Source organism: Pelophylax lessonae (assembly GCF_965119305.1).
Source record: "Pelophylax lessonae genome assembly, chromosome: 4".
Taxonomy (NCBI): domain Eukaryota; kingdom Metazoa; phylum Chordata; class Amphibia; order Anura; family Ranidae; genus Pelophylax; species Pelophylax lessonae.
Window position 1 is genome coordinate 288,529,010 of NC_138771.1, and position 25,292 is coordinate 288,554,301.

At 41.0% G+C, this 25,292-nt stretch overlaps 1 protein-coding gene across 1 annotated transcript in view; it reads left to right on the forward strand.

The window, feature by feature from the left end:
• LOC309552612 (uncharacterized protein) overlaps window positions 1–25,292 on the forward strand; it is a gene marked incomplete at both ends in the record, with an annotated part of 398,170 nt that overhangs the window by 154,972 nt on the left and 217,906 nt on the right. Inside the window, 2 exons of the mRNA XM_082253553.1 lie at window positions 4,038–4,165; window positions 4,245–4,326. Of these exons, the coding sequence (XP_082109679.1) occupies window positions 4,038–4,165; window positions 4,245–4,326 (210 nt within the window). The remainder of the gene's footprint in view (window positions 1–4,037; window positions 4,166–4,244; window positions 4,327–25,292) is intronic.

Consider the following 25,292-nt stretch of genomic DNA (forward strand, 5'->3'; position numbering starts at 1 on the left):
TAAAGCTTTCCTAACATATCCAAAAAAACAAGACAATTACTACTCATTCCAGAACAGTGAACAAAACCATGTTTGCCATTATTTGCTATCTTCCACCCACCATCCTGAAATTAGGTAAAATAATCTTAAATTTAAGGGAAACTCTTTTATGTACAGTTAATGGAATTAGACATTAATCCCTTTTTATTAAGAAGGCTTTACTGTTCTACTAACCAGAAATATAGAAACTATTTTATAACAAGTTTAATTTTGTGATCATTAAAAAAATAATCAAAAACAAAAAGGAAATGATGGTAAGGCTCTCACATATACTTGCTTGTCCTGGTAAATTTAGATTCTGCCCACGAGCACAGCTAATCATTTTTCAGCCTAGCCTTAGGCTTAGCCTGTTTTAGGTAAATAGTTACAGCTAGTAGAATTTGACCAAGTTGTATGCTGGCCATGTTGGCAGTGTTGGTTGGGTTGAGTTTTGTTAGAAAGTATGAGTTGATATACCTTGCTGGGTTATTGCGATTGGTTGTGTGTTTCACCTGTGTTACAAGGTCTCCCAAAGACCCAAGTGTAGGTCTTCATGAGGTGTATTGTTTTTTTATGCATGACATATTCTGATTGTGGTCCCATTTTGCTGCACTGGAGACTGTTCATCAAATAAAATTTAGAAATCAACAGACAAAAGCATAGTCAAAAAAATAAAGATAGCATCAGGCAAAAAAGCATAGCAGGATAGGCAAAATAGTAATGAAAATCAAGGATCAGACTACCAGAACAACCTAAATTATCAAGAGGAACTATTTTGCTATGGCACTGTTCCTGCAAGCTAAGTAGGGATTATATTTGGTACCATTTGAAGTCAAAGACACACTTGAAGTTTCTGGCATTATGCATTTGGCAGGTGGCCTAGGCATGCACCAAGACACAGAGAACCTGGCTCAGCCATTAGGAGAGAGGACAGGTGTTTACCAGTGGGAAGCAAGCAGGATCCACCATTTCCCTACAGAAGGATTGTGTGGCTGCTATTACAATGTTGAGGTTGTATTAACAGTGCTGAAACTTTTTGTTTATGTAAAAATATTACGCAAAATATACAAGTACATTTTCCAGGAAGTTCCATAGTCTTTTATTGAAGGGAGCAGAATATTATTATTTAAAAAAAAAATTTAAATCAAATTTATATACTTTGTGTGCTCTCTAAGTTAATGGTTTACTTCTGTTGCAGTGACTCAACATGTACTAAAAGAATCTCTCTCTAGGGCCAACTTGCTCCACAGAGTTCCTTTGTGGTATAAAAACTGGTAACACAGCTATGGTTTAAAGAAGGCTTTCTAAACTAGGGTTCCTCCTGGGGTTGCTAGGGGTTCCCTGGACAGTCAGCAGTTTCTGCCTCTCTGTTGAGTAACCACTGACACCAATGGTCTTTTTAGGGGGGAAATCTACCCAATGGCCACAAATGTAAGTAGCAGTCTTCACAGTGACCATCATACTAATGTACTGTAAATATAATAATTATTAGTAGGGATTCCCTGAAGCCAAAAATGTATTCCATGGGTTCCTTCATGTGAAAAAGGCTGAAAAAAGCTGGTTTAGAGAAAGGTACACCCATAAAAGCATGTGTATATTAATGAACTGGCATTGATATTAAAAGAAGGCAGGAATGCAAGTTGCTTGAGTTAGCCTGGGTTCACACTTATGCAAATTGGAGCTGGTTCACACTCCGGGGCAGCCGCTATCCACACTAGAAAAGATTCCTGTGTGGCTCCATTTCAGGTCCGAATTCAGGCAAAAATTCGGACCTGATTTGCACCTGAAACAGAGAGCCCCCTGCTGCAAGCTGCAGCTAGTGTGAACCCGGCCTTACCCTTTACAGTGCATCCGGAAAGTATTCACACCGCTTCGATTTTTCCACATTTTATTATGTTACAGCCTTATTCCAAAATTAATTAAATTCATTATTTTCCTCAAAATTCTACAAACAATACTCCTTAATGACAACGTGAAAGAAGTTTGTTTGAAATCTTTGCACATTTATTAAAAATCAAAAATGAAAAAAAAAATCACATGTACATAAGTGTTCACAGCCTTTGCCATGACACTCAAAATTGAGCTGAGGTGCATCCTGTTTCCACTGATCATCCTTGAGATGTTTCTACAACTTGATTGGAGTCCACCTGTGGTAAATTCAGTTGATTGGACATGATTTGGAAAGGCACACACCTGTCTATATAAGGTCCCACAGATAACAGTGCATGTCAAAATGCAAACCAAGCCATAAAGTCCATGGATTTGTCTGTAGACCTCTGAGACAGGACTGTATCAAGGCACAGATCTGGGGAAGAGTACAGAAAATGTTCTGCAGCATTGAAGGTCCCAATGAGAACAGTGGCCTCCATCATCCATAAATAAAAGAGGTTTGAAATCACCCAGACTCTTCCTGGAGGGGCCACCCGTCAAAACTAAACAATCGGGGGAGAAGGGCCATAGTCAAGGAGATGATCAAGAACCTGATGGCCACTCTGACAGAGCTCCAGCATTTCTCTGTGGAGAGAAGAGAACCTTCCAGAAGAACAACCATCTCTGCAGCACTCCACCAAGCAGGCCTGTAAGATAGAGTGGCCAGACAAAAGCCACTCTTTGGTAAAAGGCACATGACCGTCCGCCTGGAGTTTGCCTAAAGGCAGCTGAAGGACTCTCAGACCATGAGAAATAAAATTCCCCCGGTCTGCTGAAACAGAGATTGAACTCTTTGGCAAGGGTCACGTCTGTAAAAAAACAGGCTTTGCTCATCACCTGGCCAATACCAGCCCTACAGTGAAGCATGGTGGTGGCAGCAAAATGCTGGGGGCATGTTCTTTAGCAGGAGTAACTGGGAGACTAGTCAGGATCAAGGGAAAGATAAATGCAGCAATGTACAGAGACATCCCTGATGAAAATCTGCTCCAGAGGACTCTGGACCTCAGAATGGGGCGAAGGTTCATCTGCCAACAGGACAATGACCCTAAGCACACAGCCAAGAGAACAAAGGAATGGCTACAGGACAACTCTGTGAATGTCCTTGAGTGGCCCAGCCAGAGCCTCAACTTGAACCCAATTGAACATCTCTGGAGAGATCTGAAAATGGCTGTGCACTGACGCTCTCCATCCAACCTGATGAATCGTAAGAGGTCCTGCAAAGAAAAATGGGACAAACTGCCCAAAAATAGGTGTGCCCAGCTTGTAGCCTCATACTCAAAAAGACTTGAGACTGTAATTGGTGCCAAAGGTGGTTCAACAAAGTTTTGGGCAAAGGCTGTGAATACTTATGAAAATTTGATTTTTTTTTTTAATTTTTTAATTTTTAATAAGTTTGCAAAGATTTCAAACAAACTTCTTTCAGGTTGTCAGTATGGGGTATTGTTTGTAGAATTTTGAGAAGAATAATAAACTTAATCCATTTTGGAATAAGGCTGTAACATAACAAAATGTGGAAAAGTGAAGCGCTGTAAATACTTTCCAGGTGCACTGTATATAAGACTATTGCTCTAGGAAACACAGTCTTCTTCTTTAAAGTATAAATAAAGGCAAAACTTTTTTTTGGATAGAGTGGAGATGGATTAGAACAGTTGTCCGTTTTTATTGCTGTCTGTGCCCTCATTAGGGAGATTCACCCTCTTTATTTGTCCTGTTTACTATCATCTTTGAAAGTGAAAGTAAAAGAAAATCCCACATTTTGAGTTGTCCCCAGAAAAGTAATAGAGGGGAAATCTTCCAAAGGGGACAATGGTTTTGGTGACCTGGGGGTCCCCAAGGAATTCCCTTTATTTGCATTGATTTCCTCTCACTTCCTGTTTGGTTATGGTACAGAAAGTTAAGGGAAATCTCCACAGTGGGACACAGATGGTGAAAAAAAAATCTAACAGGGGTTAAAACCCTCCCATACTCTATCTAAAATGAAAAAAAAAAATGTTTTGCTTATAGTTTTACTTTAAGTCACTTGCAAACGTCCCACCTAAATTTACAAAACATTCATATTTTGCATTTATGTTTTTTTTTGTCTCCCCTAGGAAGCCTCTAGAGGTGGTGCACCTGAAATAAAAAAAATAGAAGATTTGGTGCACTGCAGTGCCGTGTGCACCTTGGTCAATTATTTTCTTCCTAAGACATTTTCAGTGGAACTTATGCTGGATGACCAGTAAGCAGATTGATTGGCACACTGCTTTTACTGCATATTTCACCCTAATAGAATTCTTTCTGCATTTTTTTTTTTTCAGATGGGCTGTAAACGTTGCTCTGAAGACATTTGAGGCGCTTCTGTTCATAACAACATCTTTCTCTTGTGATGACCTACTTCAGGTCAGAATACACTGGGGTTTATTATTTGATTACTCAGCCAGTAATAATATAGATACCATGCTGACTGGATTGCGCATCTCTCCATGCAGAGATACATAACATGTATCGACTCATGTTTACAAAAAGCACACTGTATATCATGAATCTTTTGAATTATTTCTATTTTCTAGTTTATACTGTAGTAAAAGGTACATTATTATTTTCATAGTACACAAAACAATAAGGTGTAATGTTTCATGTTGTGTTATTACAAGGATAATGTTTACATTTGTAAAGCAGGTGATGGAAGTGTTTTGAGGATCAATAAAGCCACTCAATCACCTCCACAACCTAGCCAAGCTTCCTTCCACCCAACTGCCTCTACCATGTATCTTGGGCTCCACTGTCCCACTTGCAGACTCAGGACTAGCATGACAGAAGTTAGCAGGTGTCATAAAGGGAGACCAATGAATGTGCCTTTGCTGATCTCCCCTCTGGTGAATGAGAAATGAAGGGATACTGTATGTAGTATATCACACTTAGATTTGTATGTCACTTTCCCTGGCTGCTATGGCCAGGGAACAAGGTAATGGAGCATGATCTGTGCTCCTTTGGTTTCAATGGAGGGCATGTATCAGGTACCAGGTGCTGGAGGCCAGTGAACGGAGGGCTTCCCTTGTGGCTTAGTTCAGGACTCCCCTGGAGGTGAGAAAGGGCGAGTTGGGCACAAAGTAGCACAGGTCGCCTGGGCACTTGCTAGCAGATTGACTCCAGAACACTGCTGATGTGATGAACAGAGTCTGCAGGCAGGTGGCGCCTGTGAGATGTGACAGGTCTGTAGAATCACTGAGACAGTAGGATAGTCAACACAAGCCAGGATCAGGAACCCGGTGGGAAGCAGAGCAGACAAAGTCAGGTGGTGCCGAAGTCAAACGCGAGAAGCAGGCAGAGGGTATCCGTAAGACAAGCTGGGATCAGGAACTGGAGACAGCCAGGAGACAGGTCAGGAATAAGCCGGGTCAGAAACTAGGGATCACAGGAGCAACAGGTAACAAGCTTAAGATCAATCAGCAACTTCAACCACTGACAGGCTTCCTTATAAAGGCCCATGTGAAGTGCTGGTAGAGATGCTGGGTCCTAGAGTCCTTCTCCTACTGTTGGTGCCCTGACAGATGCTGGGTCCTAGAGTCCTTCTACTGCCATTGGTACCCTGACAGCAGGGGATACATCAAGGAGGGGTCTAATAGACCTGGCGTTACAATATTCTATCACATAGGAGGCTTTTGACACATACGTACAAGCACATAAGAACATAAACACATGCAGCAGGTGCATCTACATGCCAAGATTGTGCTGAATATGTTACATATCACCTCGAACGTTGGAGTAAGTACAATAATTCTAAAGCCATAAATAATGACACAGCTGTGTAACCCTTATAACTGGATGAACAGAAATAGAAATCCCTTGGCAGGTAAATAGGATAATATTGTATATTCATATTATTATCATGCTTCAGTTTTTCCAAAAGACTTCTGTGATAATATACTCTAGAAGATAGTGCCACCACCCTTTTGTCTTTCCTCATTCTCAGGACTCTGGTTAAGCATTGGAATAGTGCTGGGTTGGTACATACATTTTACACTAAGGTTTATGTATATATATATATATATATATATATATATATATATATATATATATATATATATGTATATATATATATATATATATATATATATTGTGACAGGAAGTCAGGTAAATCTGTGGATGTAGTCACAGACAGGAGATACATTTCTACCTGGTTTAGAAAATTCACCAATTACTATAGGGTGTCGGCTGCAGAGGTAGCCAGGACGGCTTAAGGAAGTTGAAAGGCCTTCAGCTGTTTGGAATGAGGAAGTTAAGGCCTCTATAATTTGTCCAAAGGAAGTCTATTGATTGCTGCCTCCTGACGCTGTGCGAGCTGGGGAGAGGAGGACAGTCAGATGTGTGCCTCCCGACGCCGTGTGGGCATGGGAGAAGGATTGCTGCCTCCTGACGCCGTGTGGGTAGAGGAGGGCAGTCAGATGTGTGCCTCCCGACGCTGTGTGAGCATGGGAAAAGACCTCCTGAAGTGATGTGCGCTGAGGAGGGTAAAAAGTGTGAAGACTACTCAAGGTGAGGTCTGGGATTTTTTCTATGTGGAAGAAATAAATGAACTGTTTGCTATGTGAAGAGACAAGCAAAGGAATGGTTGCTATGTGAAGAGAAAAGCAAAGGGACATGTTCAATGTGAAGAGGAAAAGGGACATGTTCAATGGACATTTGTTGTGTGAAGAAAAACATGGACTATAGGATCAGCAAAGTTTGCCCAACAGTAGGTTGGAGACAGACTCCCTAGGTAGGTTCCTGTATGTGAGAAGGTAGCCGCCCACAGTGGCAAGGATTTATTTTGTGTTTTATTTTATTTTGATGTTTTTGAGGCTTGCACTTGTGTGAAGTAAATTGCAAGAATAAACCAAACTGTTGTTTGCAACCACTTCTCAGCTATCTCCCTGTGTAAACGCACCCCCCCAAGGGGTCATCCATACCCGCCACCGAGCTAATCTCCCACAATATATATATACATACCAGGGGCGTAGATAAGGGGGGGGAGTCAGGGGGGTCCAACCCCCCCCCAGAGCATCAGTCATTTTCACAGCAGCTAGGCTAGTTTTGCCTATCAGCTGTGGGAGCCGCACTGCCACTGGGAAGACCACCTGTCTAATCCAGAAGGCTGACAGGCAGGGTCCGGCTGACAATGAAGCCATGTTTACTATTTGCTTCACTAACAGGTGTGTCTGCTGGGGGCTCTGTATATACTGTATATATACACACCACAATTTGTCACAGCATGGCAGACATGCTAATTAATATTCTCTGGGTACTCAAGGCTGAACCCCCCCAGGAAAAAAAAAATATCTACGGCCCTGAAATACCATATACTATATATAACACAAGGTTTGCAGCAGATCAAATCAGATCACCCTTTCTGTTGGCTCATCTTTGTGCTAATAAAGAAGAAGTTGTCTGCAGTCCAGCTCAGTGAAGCACTTTCAGTCCCAATGCACTGCACAACTGAAATAATAAGGATTGGTTATTATTTTAAAAGACACTGTCACCAGAACTGTATTTACCATTAATGACAATTGTGGGTCAGTACCCTAGGGAAGCAGGGTAAGGGGGTAGAGTCAAAACCTTAAAGAAGAATTCAAGGCATGGCATTTCACACAGGTATACTATAGCCGTGGGATTCCTCTAGAAGCTGGAAACCACTGTAGTAGACACTGGTATTACAGTGATCTTCTCTAGCTTCCAGGTCCTGTGCTTTACAATGGACAAATATTTTCATAGTTTTGTTTCCCTCTTTTGTTCACCTCTAGACACTTGCAGCTAGATTTAGCAAGATAACTTTAGGGAGAGTGCAGAGATGGATCAGAGGGCTCTTTTTTTTGTCTACTGGTCTGTGCAGTTCCAACATATTCCTGAAAAAAAACAGATCCATTTACTCCTTTTACCTTATCCTTTTAACACATTCTAGAAATATTTTTTACTAAAACATGACACAATGAGTGGAGCTTGTACTAAGGGGCTTCATCAGTCAGGTGTGCCTCAGGCAACCTAATGTCTAAATACAGCTCTGCCTGTCACTAAATGCTTTGGGAATTGAAGTACATTTCTAAATATGCTAATAAAACATGTTAACGCATCCTGTGGCCTAATATTATTTGTATGGAAAACCTTCAGAAATACGTGTCTCTTGACTTTCAAGTCAATGGAAGGAGAGCCAGCCCTATACAAGATCAAAATCGGCCAAAGAGTTAAAAGCAAGTGTAGCACTACCCCTGCAGGGGCTGCTGGTAAATGGCTCTCCGACTCCTGCACAGCCAGGCAACACACATTCTCTAGAGTCAATGTATCATATCAGCACAGTGTGGTACTGTGGACATTCAGTATTTCACAGTGCCTCACCCTATTAATTGAGTTATTAGTTATTGAGTTAAAAAATGCCATAAAAATAAATGGACTATAGTGACTTCAAGTCTCTTGAAGACAAATGCAAAAAGCCCTTAAGAACTAGGAACTCTTAGTCCCTTAGAAAGTAGCATAAAATGTTGTAGGTTGCAGACAAGAGTATCTCCAGATCCAGATCCCATTTCTACTGACTGCAGGAATTACCAGCCCACCTGACTGCTTCTTCACCAGCTCATCCAGCTGCTACTGAAGATCTCCTAGGGCAAGGGAAACAAAAGATTTAAGCACAATGCTGTCTTCCAGAAAGGCTTGCTACATGTGGCAGTCTTTTCCCTTGTAAGTCCCTGACTGTGTTGATGTACTCACACTGTCCTCCTTGCTTCTGCTGCTGCTTCTTAGAAAAGATTCCTTTCAAACCGCACTGCTGTCAGGATCCTCCCAAGCCAGCCCAAGCTCCAGCCCAGGGCAGTGCCCCCCCCCGGAAGGGGTTCCCCTCAAGGGCCACCGATAGTCTCCTCAGCACTCCATCTTCCACCCGACTCCCCTCCTAGAATGGATAGGGAAAGGGATGGCTCAGCCACCATGCCAGACCCACCGCCTGGGGATTGACTAAGTTCTCCTAAGTATGCAGATTAACCCTCCTGGCCTCTGCCCTCCAGCTTCTAGAAATTACTCCAAACTTCCAGAACCAGAGGGAGGCACCAGAGACCTACCTGTATGAGTCATCCAGAATGAACTACAGCAATCTCTTGACCCAGTTTCAAAGACTAATTTTTTCTCATGAGCCAGTCAATTTGCCTGCACTTTTCTAGTAGCACACTAGAGGGTGCTACACAAGGAACATAACATTAAAGCAAAGAGGGACAGCATGTAGGGAAATGAACCTAGGCAAAAGGTAGAAAATAAAGCTGCATGAGAGGTACATGGAAAGCTTGACAAGGTGGGCAAGACTTATGACTGTTAATGAAAGTTTAATGATAATTTACAATATTTAACCTCTTGCCACCCACAGAATAAAAATGAATGGCAAAGAGGGTGAGCTTTAACACCCACTTGCCACACATTTGTGTCAATGGATGACCAAAGTTTCTGAGTTAAGTGCACATTCGTTGCATGCTCCCAGCACAATGGCAAAGTTATCATAGACAGCTTCAAGTCTCTAGAAATTATCAGGAATTGGTGGACAGGCTCCTGGTCATGTGACCACTGACAGCCAATCACATTGGTCACATAATTGGGTGATACATCCCGCGTTTTGGGTGTAACGACCCAGTTAAAGGGAGGTGGGGCATCAGTCCACTCAAAATGATTTTTTTGGAGGACACTGAGAAAATAATTATGATGACTGATGATCTGAAATTAATCTAGAGATCTTCTACAAAGAGAGGTGGATCCCCTGGTATTGGTTGTTGTGTATGGGTAGAGAAGGGAACGCAGGTGTGGAGATTTTGCTCAAAGTTTTCGAAAAATTAAAAAAAAAGTTTTTATCATTCTTCAAATGTTTCAATAAAACTGGGTATATTGATCCTTTGAATTTAGAAGTGTAAACATACGTGCGTATACGGAGAATAGGTAGGTGTGCAATTGAGGCTCCTTTTTTTAGAATATGTTATGTTGAATGCTAGTTCTATGTTTTTTCCCATGTATAGTAATACAACAGATTCATGCATGCAAGAGGAGTTTTGTATATAACATATAAAGCTTGTCCCCTGTTTATAAAGTTTTTTTTTTTTATCCTTCCACTATTAATCTTTGCTGGACACACATATACATCACTCCCACTTCAGCATGGTATAGGCAGAAACCATTTGGAGCATAAAAACATTTACTGTTTGAAACAATTTTTAGACATGTGAAATCACAGTATTATATAGAGCAAAACACATAAAATGAAAAATATGTGCATCCACCGAAGCCCTGCATTGCTAGAAATGCCTGCAGCTGGGTTTCCCTGGTTACCTGCTCAACTTCCCATGATTATTTCAGATCACACAGCGAATAGTTTCTTTCCGTAATAATTAACTGTTTTGTGTCAAAAACAATTGAGTTCCACATACACACAGAGTCCTCTTCTCTTTTTCATTGAGCCTAATGTTCAATGTCATTTTGTTGTTCACAAGCACCTGTGTTCTCCAGCTTATAATCATCTTTAGACAGTGATAATGTGAATGGTAAAATATTTTTGGGCTACAAGTAAGAGCATTCAGTGAAACAGCCTTTCTCAACCTTTTTACTCCAGGAACCCTTGAATATTTTTTAGGTCTTAGGAAATCCCAGCTAAAATTAAAAAACTGGGGTCTGAGAGAAGAATTTATGTTCAGTTGGTGGTCTGTGGGGTGAATGTTGCTTATATTGGTAGTCAGGAGGAAGAATGCTCCCCTTACATCGTTAGTCAGAATGCCACCCTTACAGACAGCGAAAATGATCATTGGTGTCAGGCTCCAGGCTCTGCCAAGTGGTGTTGGTCCCAACTATGCAGGTACCATCAGATGGGAGAGGTCAAGCAGCCAAAGCTCAAGGAAACCATAGCAACCTCTGACAGAAACGCAGGGTTCCACAGAACCCTGGTTGAGAATGGCTGTTATATAGAAACATTAGCATTGTGTTTTAAGATCACTCAATTTTTGTTTTGTAGAACTTTCCCATATTAGCTTTTAGAGAAATCGGGAATGCATCTGTGCAGGATGGTATCCTCTTGCTTGTCATTCACTGTTCAGAAACCTTGGACTACATGTCCATAACAGCCATATTTCCACCATACTCCATTACTGACTGATTCAAAGGAATGCTCAAATATTTTTAAAGAGAATGTTCATTTTTCAATGTTTTTAAACATATACAGAATGTTCAAGAGATCAGCTTGATATAAGACTGTCTGAATGTTTTAAAAACCATGTTTGTATGTAAAGTTTGCAATTATGTATGTGCAGTATATGGGGGGGGGGCAGCCATATTTGCTCATTACATAGGCAACATCTGGTTCCTGAGTTTTAGTTCTACAGAATATCTGTGCTTTACTGTTCCTTCTCATAATGTGAGTCTGTAAGTCTGGTGACCAATAAAAGCAATCCACTTGCTAGGTGGCTAATATGTTACCTTAACAGTGCTTATAGCAAACCTATTAGGACAGAAACGTGCTTTAACACATTAAATGGAATTAATAAAATGTATTGGAGATGAACTTTGGCTGTGCTTCAGTTGAGACAAATTTGAGACAATCAGCTTTTAAATTTTCATTTTCTGTGTGAAAAATGGAAAAGCTGTGTGAAAAAAGATAGAAAAAAAGATAGATGATGATAGGGCAACAGCAACAGTTGAGATAGAAATAGTCTTAGACACCTTTTATAAATTCTCCCTATTTGTCTGACTCAGATCAAGATTGCAAAAAAACCCTGAAGCTGGCTGTATACTAGTATATTTTAAAATGAATGTTCATACGAACCTTTATACAGAAATTCTCATCAGTATATTCAATGGCTTGACAAATGTTGTTCAAATGTACTTAAAAAGTTTATTTGAAAGTTCATTCACTGTTAGAAATTTAAGAGAATTTTCTCATTGCACTCTTTCGATTTTATCATCACTGCAGTCAAAAATTAATATCAATTTACATCATTAACAATTCCAAAGTATTGAGGCAAGAGGTTCAGCATAACAGGCCAGCAGTAAGCATTTTCAGAAGTAGGTAACAGCTAACCTCGTTTTTCTCATGACAGGTTTGCTTTATTGAGGGAGTGATTTCAGTGAAACACAGAGATTCCTCTACTGTCTAATCTGCAGTTCTTAAAATAGCACTATAGGCAAAACTTTTATTTTTATTTTGGATAGAGCAAGGGAGGGTTATAACCCCTACCATATTTTTTTTACCATCTGTATCCCATTGCCGAAATTTATCTTCACTGTCTGTCCCATAGTCAAACAGGAAGTGAGAGGAAATCCCTGCAAATTAGGGGAATTCTTGGGGACCACCAGGTCACCAGAACTAGTGTCCCCATCGGAAGATTTCCTCTCTATTACTTTTCTGGAGACAACCCAAAATTTGGGATTATCTTTTACTTTCACTTTTAATGATAATGGTAAACAGGACAAAAAGAGAGAGTGAATCTCCCGGGAACCCAGACAGCAATATAACCTGTCAAGTGTTCTAATTCCACTCCACTCTATCCAAAACTAAAAAAAAGTTTTGCATTTAGTTATACTTTAATGGAAAGTTATAATGGTCAATAGTATTTTGATTTCATTTTAAATTTTAGTTCTTTTAAAATCTTACACATTGTATATCTTTTGGTTTATTATATGTTTACAGCCTTTGTAAAAAAAATAATAATGAATGACAAAAGATTTCCAAAGCAGTATGAAAGAGATAGCACAACAGTCTTAAAGTGATTGTAAAGGTTTATTTTTTTTTTAAAATAACAAACATGTTATACTTACCTGTTCTGTGCAAGGGTTTTGCACAGAGCAGCCCTGATCCTTCTCTTCTGGGGTGCCCCAGCACCGCTTCTGGCTCCTCCTCTTCATCAGGTGCCCCCACGGAGAGCTGCTTTCAATGGGGGCACCCGTGCGGGCACGCTCCCGAGTCCTGCTGCTGCATTCATTAATACAGACAGCAGGACTTGGCCCCGCCCCCGCTCTGTTGTCACTGGATTTGATTGACACCAGCAGGAGCCAGTGGCTCCTGCTGCTATCAATCTATCCAATGAGGACCCGAGACAGCGACTGGAGCTGTTAGGCTCATGCTCGTTGCTGGAATGTTCGGGTTCAGGTAAGAATAACGGGGGGTCTGGGGGGCAGCTGCAACCAAGAAGGTTTTTCACCTTAATGCAATGCATTAAGGTGAAAAACCTTGAGACTTTACAACTGCTTTAATCCTCGCTTTGTCTAATTGAAACGTCAAACTACAGATGGGAACACACGGATTGAAATTCAGCTGGTTCAGCAGGGACCAGCTGAATTTTGATCTGTATGTGTCCCTCTCTGTCTGACAGAAGTCGATCGGGTCTGTTGAAAAACTTTTATTTGATCAGTGCTGCAGCCAATTTGCCTACCTACTAGACTGAAATTTACTGACCTATCACCCAAATTTTACTGGTACAACCACGTTTTTACTGGCACTTCCAAAAGTTACAAAATTATTGCTTTAAGTGCAAATGTCAGTATTTAGACTACAATAATATGCAATTATCAATATGATTTAAGGTAGATATAAAGGCAAAAAACATATTTCTTATTTTATTTTCAATAAGAGGGTAGCTCAGGGACAGGACTCAGGAGAGCAAGAAATTAAGATGGGCAGGCACACACACACACATGAAACTGCCTCTCACAGTGACACTGACAGCAGTGTGCAGCAGTACAGATGATGATGACACCTCAATGACACGATACATCCCCCCCTGAGTCACAGTGACAGTATATCTGCATGCCAGGGGTCCCTTCAGTCCACTCCAGTCTAAACAGCACTAACAGTCCTGCTCCTGACTTGCCTTTCTCCTGTCCCGCAGACCCACACATAAGGCTCTGGTCGCTCCATTTGGCTCACTTGCACTATGACACCACACGAAAGGCTCAGGCACCGCCTCCGCCAGACCCGCCCCCCGCCGGTGCCACCCGAACACACTGTAGCAGGCACCCGGATGGTCTCTGCATATTTTTTACTGGAAACCTTTTCCTGTCACTGCCATTTACTGGCAGGAGAAAAGTGTCCATTTTTTACTGGCTGCCAGTAAAAATACTGATGGTTGGCAACACTGGTTCTAACACTGGAGAGGTCCAGCTGCCAGAATAAAACAGCACAGTGGGGAGGATCCCTCCATCAACCTGGCATGTGTGAATGGTGGAATAGGTCAGTTGGCTGAACAAAAAAACTAACCGTGTACACCCAGGCTTAAAGTAGAACTAAAGGCAAAACTTTTTTTTTTCCATTTTGGATAGAGCAAGGGAGGGTTATACCCCCTGTGAGATTGTTTTTTTGCCATCTGTGTTCTTTTGCGGAGATTTCCCTTCACTTCCTGTCCCATAACCAAACAGGAAGTGAGAGGAAATCCCTGCAAATTAAGAGAATTCCTTGGGGACCCCAAGGTCACCAGAACTAGTGTCCCCATTGGAAGATATCCCTTCTATTACTTTTCTGGGGACAACCCAAAATTTGGGATTTTCTTTTACTTTCACTTTCAATGCTAACGGTAAACAGCACAAATAGAGAGGGTGAATCTCATTACCGAGAGCACAGACTGCAATAACAGCTGACAAGTGCTCTAATTCCTCTCTACTCTATCCATAATAAGTTTTGCCTTTAGTTATGTAGCCAGGTGAAGAAATGGTATACGGTATAATTTAGGCTGAAGTATTGTTCCTTTAAGACTGGTGATCAGTGTGGGTTCTTCTGCAAAAGCGGTGAGTTTGATTATGGGAGATATAGTTGGAGGAAGGATAAAGACTGTGCAGGATGGACTTTACTGGACCACACTCCCAGGGAGCCGAGGCATCCGCAAAGGATTGTGGGAGAGAAGATAAATAGGGGGCAGAGTAGGATGTACGCGCTCTTGCTTCGGGGTCCTCGTGGAGAGCGGAGGTTCAGAGAGGGGAGCAGAGCCGCTGCTGAGAGTGATCAGAGACTGAGGCCTGAGCTAAGAGAGCGCATCGGAGAGGCATCGGAGGTTGTGGTGAGGTGACTAGCTCTGTGTGGAGGCCTGCTGGACAGAAGTGATGGAAAATTGGGTGAGAGAGGCCTAACTGTTCTGAGTGGAAGATAGAGGGAGAGTCTGTGATGCAGCACAGAAAAAGGAAAGAGTCCTGAATAGCCGAGACGGTTGCCATTGGACACTCCTGAAACTCTGCAGTTCATGGTGAACCGGAGAAATGCAAGTATATTTAAAGTGGTTCACACTGATCATATTTCAGGCAGAACCTGGATTTATTAATACCCCCTTCCCTGTGGATTGCAAATGTCATTTATTTAAATGACCAGAGCTCCAGCTTCCGGCGAAGAATTGCAAGGCCTTGCTAGGAAAGAGACTCTAGTAATTCACTGCTAGAGGGGGCCCCCTACATGTGTTAGAGTGCATTCTTTTGGTTGTTAGATTAAAGGTTAAAAGGCATTTTAATCAAATACACACATATATAGATATATGCATATTCAGCTGAGTTAATTATATCCATCTATTCTATAAACAGTTAGCGTACACAAGTTTGTCTGATAGTCACTCTCACAAGTCTTTCGAGTAAGTTACATAATATATTCATATGTACACCTAATTAGATATTTTCATATCTATTCATTTTTTGTCATATTGTTGTTGCTAGATTTTGGGCCTCGAGTCTCATATTTGTATTTGGGACTTGGAGATTCAAAACCTTATTATCTTGGTTGTTATTCCAGTTGTTTTGAAAGCATATCTGTTTATCTCCTATTTGAATTCAGTAAACTAAACTAAACTAAACTAAACTAATATACTTATAGATACTTAAGTGTCATTGGTATCTTTGAACTAATATGTCAGAACCAATAGTGCCTAGCGGGTCGGAGCTACCTCAGGGTTCAGGGTGTGCAGAGGAAGTGAACATACTCAGCAGCCCCCGAGGGGGTCGTGCTACAGTTACACTATAGGCCATCCTATAGAGAATTATAGAGAAATAGCCCATCTGACTCAGTGTAAATTTTGTTTTGAACTATCTCTGCAAATAACTGACTTTTTACAACAAAGTAATGAAGGCGACCAAGGAAAACACGAGAGAACCCAAAAATCTACATACTGGCTTGATATGAAGACAATATAATATTTATGTAAAACATTTTGTTTCATTTTTAGTTCTGGCAATAAGAAAGAATATCTATTCAAAACCACTTTACATTCCTTTTAATATTTTACACAGTAGGAAAACTGTTTGTTCAGGGGAATGGATAACTTGTCTTGTGAAGTGAAGTGAACCTGTGTTTGCTTTAAACAATAAACTAGATGCAAGAGAAGTTTCTGTTTCTTTCTATTTCCCTGCACAAGACAGAATGTTTGAAGTGAACACAGGTCTGCTGCTCTTGACATTACTTTAGTCATTCACCCTTAAAATCTACTAACAAAAAACATTTTTAGTATAAGCTATGGATTTATCTCTTTTATCAAACACATGTCAACCACACAGTCTCTTCGTGCTGACTGCATATGTTGTTCACAGAATATTTCCACAGTTATTTACTTTGTGAGACTGTAAATCGTACTTTTTCATAAGCTCTGTGTACCACTCTCAGACATTAATGTTCCCATCACTTTGTATATTTTGATTGATAGAAAAATGCATTTTTTCTGTTTACAGAACTTTGGTAAACTATCCTGTTCCTATTTGAAGCAACCCATTAACAACCAATCAGAAGTCATCTTGCATTGGTTTGACTTCAGCAGTGTTGAATTTTGATTGGTTGTTATGGACTGCTGCACGTGAAGTAGAACTTTAGTCAAATATGATGTTTTGTGGCAAGTCCTGTAGTACTGCATTGTCTTTTTTTTTTTTATATAGTGCCTTGCAAAGTTCAAAGCTTACCCAAACGCATACTACTCAACAAGTCCAAAATGATCATAAACAAAATGAGTAGGTATTCGGGGAACTGGAGAAGGGGCAGAGAAGGGCAACCAAACTGATATGGAGGAGCTCAGCTATGAGAAAAGATTAGAGGAACTGAATTTATTCTCTCTTGAGAAGAAGAGATTAAGGGGGGATATAATCAACATGTATAAATACATAAGGGGTCCATATAGTGAACTTGATGTTGGGTTATTCACTTTAAGGTCAACACAGAGGACAAGAGGGCACTCTTTACATCTAGAGGAAAACAGATTTCGTCTCCAAATACGGAAAGGTTTGTTACCTTAAGAGCTGTGAAAATGTGGAATAGAATCCCTCCAGAGGTGGTTCTGGCTAGCTCTGTAGATTGCTTTAAAAAAGGCCTGAATTCTTTTCTAAATGTACATAATATACGTGGGTACTAAACTTTATAGGTAAAGTTGATCCAGGGAATATCCGATTGCCTATCGGGGGATCAGGAAGGATTTTTTTTCCCCTGCTGGAGCAAATTGGATCATGCTTTGCTGGGGTTTTTCGCCTTCCTCTGGATCAACTGCGGGTATAGCATTGTGTATATGAGATTGTATGGTTGGGTTTTTTTTTACTGTTTTTTGTTTTTTATTGGTTGAGCCAGATGGACTTGTATCTTTTTTCAATCTGACTAACTATGTAACTAGCTTTATCCTTGAAGTAGAAGGCACATCACACATAGGTATCAATCAACAACCTTAAAACATTTTTACATGCATAGTGCCCCTACACCTTATAAGTAAATACGGGGTCCCCATTCACAGTGTTTTTCAGCTTGTTTCCCTAGGCCTGACTATACTCAATATGCAGAATCCCATACTTTCTATTTGTCCCTGTTCGTAATTTCAGTCACATTAAAAAAGTTATAGACCCGAGAACTGATCTGCGGTCTTTGATCACTCAATTCTCAGTGTAGTGGTGGTGAGGGCAGTGTCGGATTTATAGGGGGCAAAAAAAGCAATTCCCCCGAGCCCCCCTGCCAGAGGAGGCACCAGACTTCTGTTAAAAAAAAAATGTAATAATTATAAAATTTGTTTTATTATTGAAAAAAAGTTAGTGTGTGTGGGTGTCAGGATATGGAACAGTTAAGGGATAAAGACTTCTCAGATTATTTTACTATTCGAGATTTTTGTTTTAACCACTTCTGGACCGGAAGGATTTACCCCCTTAATGACCAGGCCTTTTTTTGGTATAAAGCACTGCGTTATTTTAACTGACAATTGCGCGGTCGTGTGATGCTGTACCCAAAAAAAATTGATGTCCTTTTTTTCCCACAAATAGAGCTTTTTTTGGTGGTATGCGATCACCTGTGCAATTTTTATTTTTTGCGCTATGAACAAAAAAAGAGCAACAATTCTAAAAAAAAAAAAAAAAAAAAAACAATATTTTTTTCTTTCTGCTATATAACATTCCCAATAAAAAAAAAATTAAAATCAAACTTTTTCATCATTTTAGGCCAATTTGTGTTCTGCCACAAATTTTGGTAAAAAAAATTCCCAATAATTGTATATTGATTGGTTTGCGCAAAAGTTATCGCATCAACAAGCTAGGGGAAAGATTTAAGTAACTTTTATTTATTTTTACTAGTAACGGTGGCGATCAGCAATTTTTAGCCGGACTGCTACATTGCGGCGGACAGATCGGACACCTAACTAGCATTTTTGACACTTTTGAGGGGGACCAGTGGCATTACTACAGTAATCAGTGCTAAAAATATGCACTGTTACTGTACTAATGACACTGGTAGGGAAGGGGTTAACACCAGGGACAATCAAAGGGTTAAATGTGTCCCTAGGGGGTGCTTTCTAACTGTGGGGGGATGGGCTTTCTGCATGAACACAGAGACCTGTTTTCCTAAATAAGAGGAACACCGATCCCCTGTGTTCTTAACTGACAGAACAGTGGTCTGCCGTGCTTACAACGTCAGACCGCCATTCTGTCTCCATGGGGAGCAATCGTGGGTGCCCAGCGGCAATCACGGTCCTGCAATGCGATATAAAGTTATGTTGTTTCGCGGGACAGAGCCAACTTGCCACAGTAAAACTGCGGCGGGCGGTCGCTAAGTGGTTAACATGGCTGTGTCATGGAATTTATTGTCTTTTTTAAGAGAAAAGTGGGTGGGACAAGGGAAAACTTAAAAAAAATGTTGGAAAGTGCCAGGCAACAGCCCTGTCTCCACAGTGTGGGGGTGAAGTTAATGACCAGCATTGATTTATCACAGTGAGAAACATGAAAGATAAGCTTACTCCCCCGCTTGACCTTGATTGGGTCAAGGGGTAGATCCAACACTCTAAAATCTCAACTAGGGTAAAACTGTGTTAGCAAGTTTTACCCGAAATTACAAGATTTCTTTAATTTGGGATAGGTGTGGCCCTAGATTGGATTTAGGGCAGAAGGACATAGCAGAGTGTCGGATGAAATCGGCAGAGACTAGAGGAGCCCCCAAACTTGAAGTGCTCTTGGCCCCCTAAGGTCTAAATCCGGCACTGGACATGGGACAGATGCAGCATTGGACCGGTGCGGCATCTACATAGGTGAGTATAAAGGTTTCTTTTTTTCGAATCACTTCCTTCCCTTTTAAGTATCTTCAGTATTTTTTATTTTAATCCAAAATAGTTTTTATTATTATTGAACTGGGCATAAAGTAATAAAATCGATGCTGATAAAAACTTGCACCTATGCTGCATATTCAAGGTAGACAAGGTCCCTGCAAAAAAGCATACACAGAAGGAATGTGTTAAATTGACAACTGGCAAGTTATCAAATTACTTTATCTCCAGTATTTTTTCGAATTAGAAACCTTTACTGAATTGGACTGGGTGTCTATCATCATAAGCCTTCACACATAAAACAGTTGCTCTAAGAATTCATAATAAACTCTCCCAGGCACCACCGCCTTTTCATTTATTATACTTAGTGTACTCAGGAGCACTATCAATCAATGACATTGTTACATGTTAATTATATTTCCTAATATTGTAAAATTTACTTTGCATATATCAATATCAGCAGATATATTAAATCATTTTTCCAATTGTGTTTATTAATAGCAGTTTGCTTTAATTGATTAATCCTGTTTTTCATGAACCGTCTGCTATGCAGTAGGAAATTGGATTTAACTTTCATTTTGAGTATTGGTGTGTGTTCAAAATAGATATTTTCTGTATATGCCTACATCTTTTGTGCATACTGTAACTGTGCACTAATCTGACACATCTGACGTCAGATATACGTTGTACCTTGGGGAAAGATCAAGATCAGGTGTGAAAAATCATCTTGGCTTTTTGAAAATGGGGCAGACTCCATTTTGATCAGCAGGGGATCTGTCCACTGATCCCCTAATAATCAGAGCAGAGTGGGCGGATAAGTAAATAGTGTCTGCTCAGTTTATGCAGAGGGGACAGGGACAGATCCTGCTTTGTTTTTTTTTTTTGTTTTTTTTTTATATAACATTTTATTGAAGTTCAAACTCTGTTCAACAGACGTATATTACAACCATGTAATACATATACAATAAAGGTACAAAGTTTAAGGCAAGTGGTCATAAAATGAGAGCATACTCATTAGTGCGAGGAACTCCAAAAGTAGGCGGTAACCTCTGGAAACAAGAGATACCATCACGAAATATACCATTTTATGAAATTACGGGCAGGAAGGGGGGGAGGGATAGGATGGGGGGAGAGGGGAGGGAAAGGGAGGAGAAGAGGGGAGAAGGGGTGGCTAGATAGATGTGCAGAACGGCAAAGGGAGCTTGCTATGGGCGGCCATGTGCCCACCGGAGAAGCTCTTGTGTGGGGTATAGATATACATCAGCATGAACCTTAATATTAACAGTAGCATTGGGCACCATCTCAAAAGAGCCTGCTTTGTTTTATGGGCGGGTGAGTGTAAACGGATAATGAAATCTGTTTACACCTGATTGCTGTCTGATCCAATCAGCCTAGAAGGAGGGGTTACACCTGCTGGTTCATAGGGGCGAATGGCCTCTCCGATCAGGTCCACTTGAAAAACTGACAGGTGGACCTGATCAGATCCTTCATATGAAAGGGGCCTTATTCAGTTAATGACCCAGAAACAATACGTGGATAAGAACTTGTGACTTTCTTGATCTGCATAGTTATTCCAGTTCAGTGACTCAAAGTGCTAAAGACAGAGTCTCAACATAACAAATAAAAAGCAAGGTCACCAAAAGCAATTGCTGTTTTTTTGTTTTTCATGGGGGTTCTCTTTAACCACTTAAGCCCCGGAAGATTTTACCCCCTTCCTGACCAGGGGGTATTTTGCGATTCGGCACTGCGTGACTTTAGCGGACAATTGCGCGGTTGTGCGACGCTGTACCTAAACGAATTTGACGTCCTTTTTTTCCCACAAACAGAGCTTTCTTTTGGTGGCATTTGATCACCTGTGCGATTTTTTGATCACGCGCTATAAACAAAAAAAGAGCGTCAATTTTGCAAAAATAACAATATTTTTCACATTTTTCTATATGAAATTCCCCCGAAAAAAAAAGTAAAAATCAAAATTTTTTAAAATTTTCGGCCAATTTGTTTTATGCTACATATGTTTGGTAAAAAAAATCGCAAAAAGCGTATTTTGATTGGTTTGCGCAAAAGTTATCGCGTTTACTAACAAAGGGAAAGATTTTTGTCATTTTTGTTGTTTTTTTTTAACGCGTAATGGCGGCGATCTGCGATTTTTTTGCGGTACTGCGACATTGGGGCGGACAGATCAGACCCTTGACTGACATTTGTGACACTTTTGGGGTTACCAGTGACATTTCTACAGTAATCAGTGCTATACATATGCACGGTTACTGTAAAAATACACTGGTTGTGAAGGGGTTAACTTTATTTGGGAGGGAGGGGCTGTGTGTATCCCTAGGGGCGTGCTAGGGGGGTAACTAAAAAGAAGGACATAATGTAGCATCTGTGCATTTGGCATTAAACTACCTTTTTACATCATTCGACTTGTTGAAATAAATGTTTACAAGTCTGATTACTGTGAAGTTCAACAGCTTGCAGAGTTTGTCAAAGACTGATGTGAGTTTTTCTAAGGTTTGACATCTTAAAATTCTTGGCAGCATCCAGGAATATTATCAAATAAGCAGCAGTGATGTTTCTAGGCAGCAAGACATACAGGATGTATAAGAGCATACATTTTCTTACTGTGCCTAGAAGCTTGTCTTTGTACATAGCTGCTATCTGTCCAGAATTTACTGGCTTTACCCTTTGAATAGTTATGTCAACAAGTTCGGACAGGTCTGTTCAGATTACATGTTGCATTGATTTTCTTAGTGAGAAAAAAGGCTAGCACAAACTATATACAGTACATACAATATGATATATTTCTAAATATTTTTAATCCACAATTAACATTTAGTTGCTGTAGTGAACCAAAAAAATATTGTGGTATGTGCAAAAATCTCTTATTCTTCTCATTTGTCAAATACCTGGTGGAGGAGCCTGATGTGTTGAAGAAGCCCTCTCTTACACCTTTGGCTCTGGGCCCCTGGTAGAGTGAACAGGTGGCACGACAGCATGGAGTAGCATGAGTGCCTGTAGGTGATGCCAATAATGAAGATGAGAAAAGTGTCAAGCCAGAGCAGAAGTAACCAACAGTGAACCAGGGTAACTGGTTGGCAGCAGTGGATGTGCAGCAGGCTGGGACAGGCATTCAATGCCTGGCAGCAGGTAGGTGTTGAGCAGGCACTGGCTGGTAGCAGACAGGTGAAAAGCAGGTACTGGCTGGCAGCAAACAGTTGGTGAACAGGTACTAGCAGGTATATTTTTGGGCAGTGCATTGAAAAGCAGCAGAGTCTGGCATCTGGGTCATAAACAGGTAGTTGCATTAGGTGTAAACGCATAGACAGAAGCATGGTCAAGAGGCAGGAAAAAGTCGGTAATGGGTAAGCAGTACAGAGGCAACAGGAGAGATCAGAGAGTAGCAGCAGTTAGTGCAGGCAGAGTTCAAGGAATGTATAGGACAAGCCAGGTCGGTGACTGGTATAAGATGCAGGTAACAGGTCACAGATAACACAGGAAATGCTGTGGAGGAGACAGCCCTGAACCTGAGCACTGGCTCAGTTTGAATAGCCAATCTGATGCCAACATTAGTGACAGATGGGAGTGTATTGGCACATGAATGTGCAGAACAATCTGTGCAAGCACAATGTATATGACTGTAAATCAGCGTCTGCACACCGAGATTTGTCTTGAAGAGACGTCTTACCTGCTCACATGCCCTTAATGAACATGACATCAAATTTGACTGGTGATATAGCTCCTGGTGATCCTTAAAGTAATTGTAAAGCTTCTTTTTTTTTTATTAAATTACCAAGCATAGTATACTTACCTTCTCTGTGTAATGGTATTGCACAGAGCAGCCCCAAACCTCTTTTTATGAGGTCCCACTCCGGTACTCTCCACTCCTCCTCTTTTGTGTCTGCCCCTCTTTTTCTGTGCAGGCTTGCTCTTGAGTGGGTGGTGTGTGTCTAAAAACGCACACAATGTGGCATGTCCCAGCCCCCTGCTCCCTCATCACAAGATTTGATTGACAGCAGCAGAAGACAATGGCTCCTGCTGCTCACAGCCAAGCCTGTGAGAGAGAGGAGAGGGAAGAAGAGCTGCTGCAGATGGGACAGCACTGAATTGAGAAGGTACTCAAGTAAGTGTTTAAGAGTGACTTGGGAAAGCTGCTATTGAAAGTTTTTTTTTTACCTTAATGTAAAGAATGCATTAAGGTAAAAAAAAAAAAAAAAAAAAAAAAAAAACTTTATGGCTTTAGAACCATTTTAAGCCTAATTGTATAGTTGTTTTCTAAGGAAGGCAATGCCAGCTTCATATTTCTTTTGAGATCCTTGTCTCTTCGCCATCATCTCTTTCTTCTTTGGCTAACATCTTAGTTTTCCTCTGTGACAATATTTCCCACAAGGCCTACAGTAGGTTCTTTCAGTATTGTCTGTAGATTTAACAGCTCCTTTAGCATTATAGTAGAAACCCAGATGGACATTTTCAGAAAAGAATTGGACAAGCTGCCTATTTGTATACCTTTTAACCACTTTTGCTAACCACTGCACCAAAACTGTCCATACTTTTCATCATTCCCATTGCTGCAACTCAAGTTCTGACAAAACTCTCTGAATGTTTCATTTAGCTCCACTACCTCTGTCAGGCCTTGAACCTCTCTATAGCAGGAACAGGTCAAGAACAACAGAAGCACCCCTGTGTTTCCAGACATTTCCTTGTAGCCCAGTAGGACTACTTACATTTAATAGAACAGTGGAAATGTAAAACCAGTGTTCTGCCAACATTTGCAGTGTGTAGCAAAATGCAACATCACACCTGGTTCTAAATATAAGTATGATATGTATATTTCTAAGGGAGCTAACTGCTCAAAGAAATTAAAAGAACACCTTCTAATCAGAGTATAGCATCAATTCAGTTAAACTCCTGGGATATTGATCTGGTCAGTTAAGTAGCAGAGGGGTTTGTTAATCAGTTTAGGCTGCTTTGGTGTTAATGAAATGAACAACTGGTGCACCAGATGGGCACCAATGAGACGACCTCCTAAAAAGGAATGGTTTTACAGGTGAAGACCACTGACTTTTTTTTTCCCTACTCATCTTTTCTGACTGTTTTTCACTAGTTTTGTATTTGGCTAGGGTCAGTGCCACTACCGGTAGCATGAGACGATAACTGGACCCTATAGGGGTTGCACAGTCCAACTCCTCCAAGATGGCCAGAAGGTTTGTTGTGTCTCCCAGCACAGTTTTTAAGAGCATGGAGGAGATTCCAGGAGACAGGCAGTTACTCTAGGAGAGCTGGACAGGTCTGTAAAAAGTCCAAAACCCATCAGCAGGGCTGGTATCTTCTCCTTTGTGCAAGAAGGAACAGGATGAGCACTGCCAGAGCCCTACAAAATGACCTTCAGGGACCTTCAGTGGGCCACTGGTGTGAATTTCTCTGACCAAACAATCAGAAACAGACTTCATGAGGGTAGCCTAAGGGTCCGATGTCCTCTAGTGAGCCCTGTGCTCACTGCCCGGCATGGTGGAGCTCGAATGGCATTTGCCATTGAACACCAGAATTGGTCCGCCACTGGTGCCCTGTGATTTTCACAGATGAGAGCAGATTTACCCTGTGCACATGTGACAGGCATGACAAGGGGTCTGGAGAAGCTATGGAGAAAATGATGCTGCCTGTAACATCGCTCAGCATGACCGGTTTGGGGGTGGGTCACTGAAGGTCTGGGGGGGGGGTGGGGGGCATTTCCATGGAGGGACACACAGAACTCTACAGGCTAGACAATAGCACCCTGACTGCCATTAGGAATCGGGATGAAATCCTTGGACCCATTGTCAGACCCTACGCTGGTGCAGTGGGTCTTTGGTTCCTCCTAGTGCACCACAA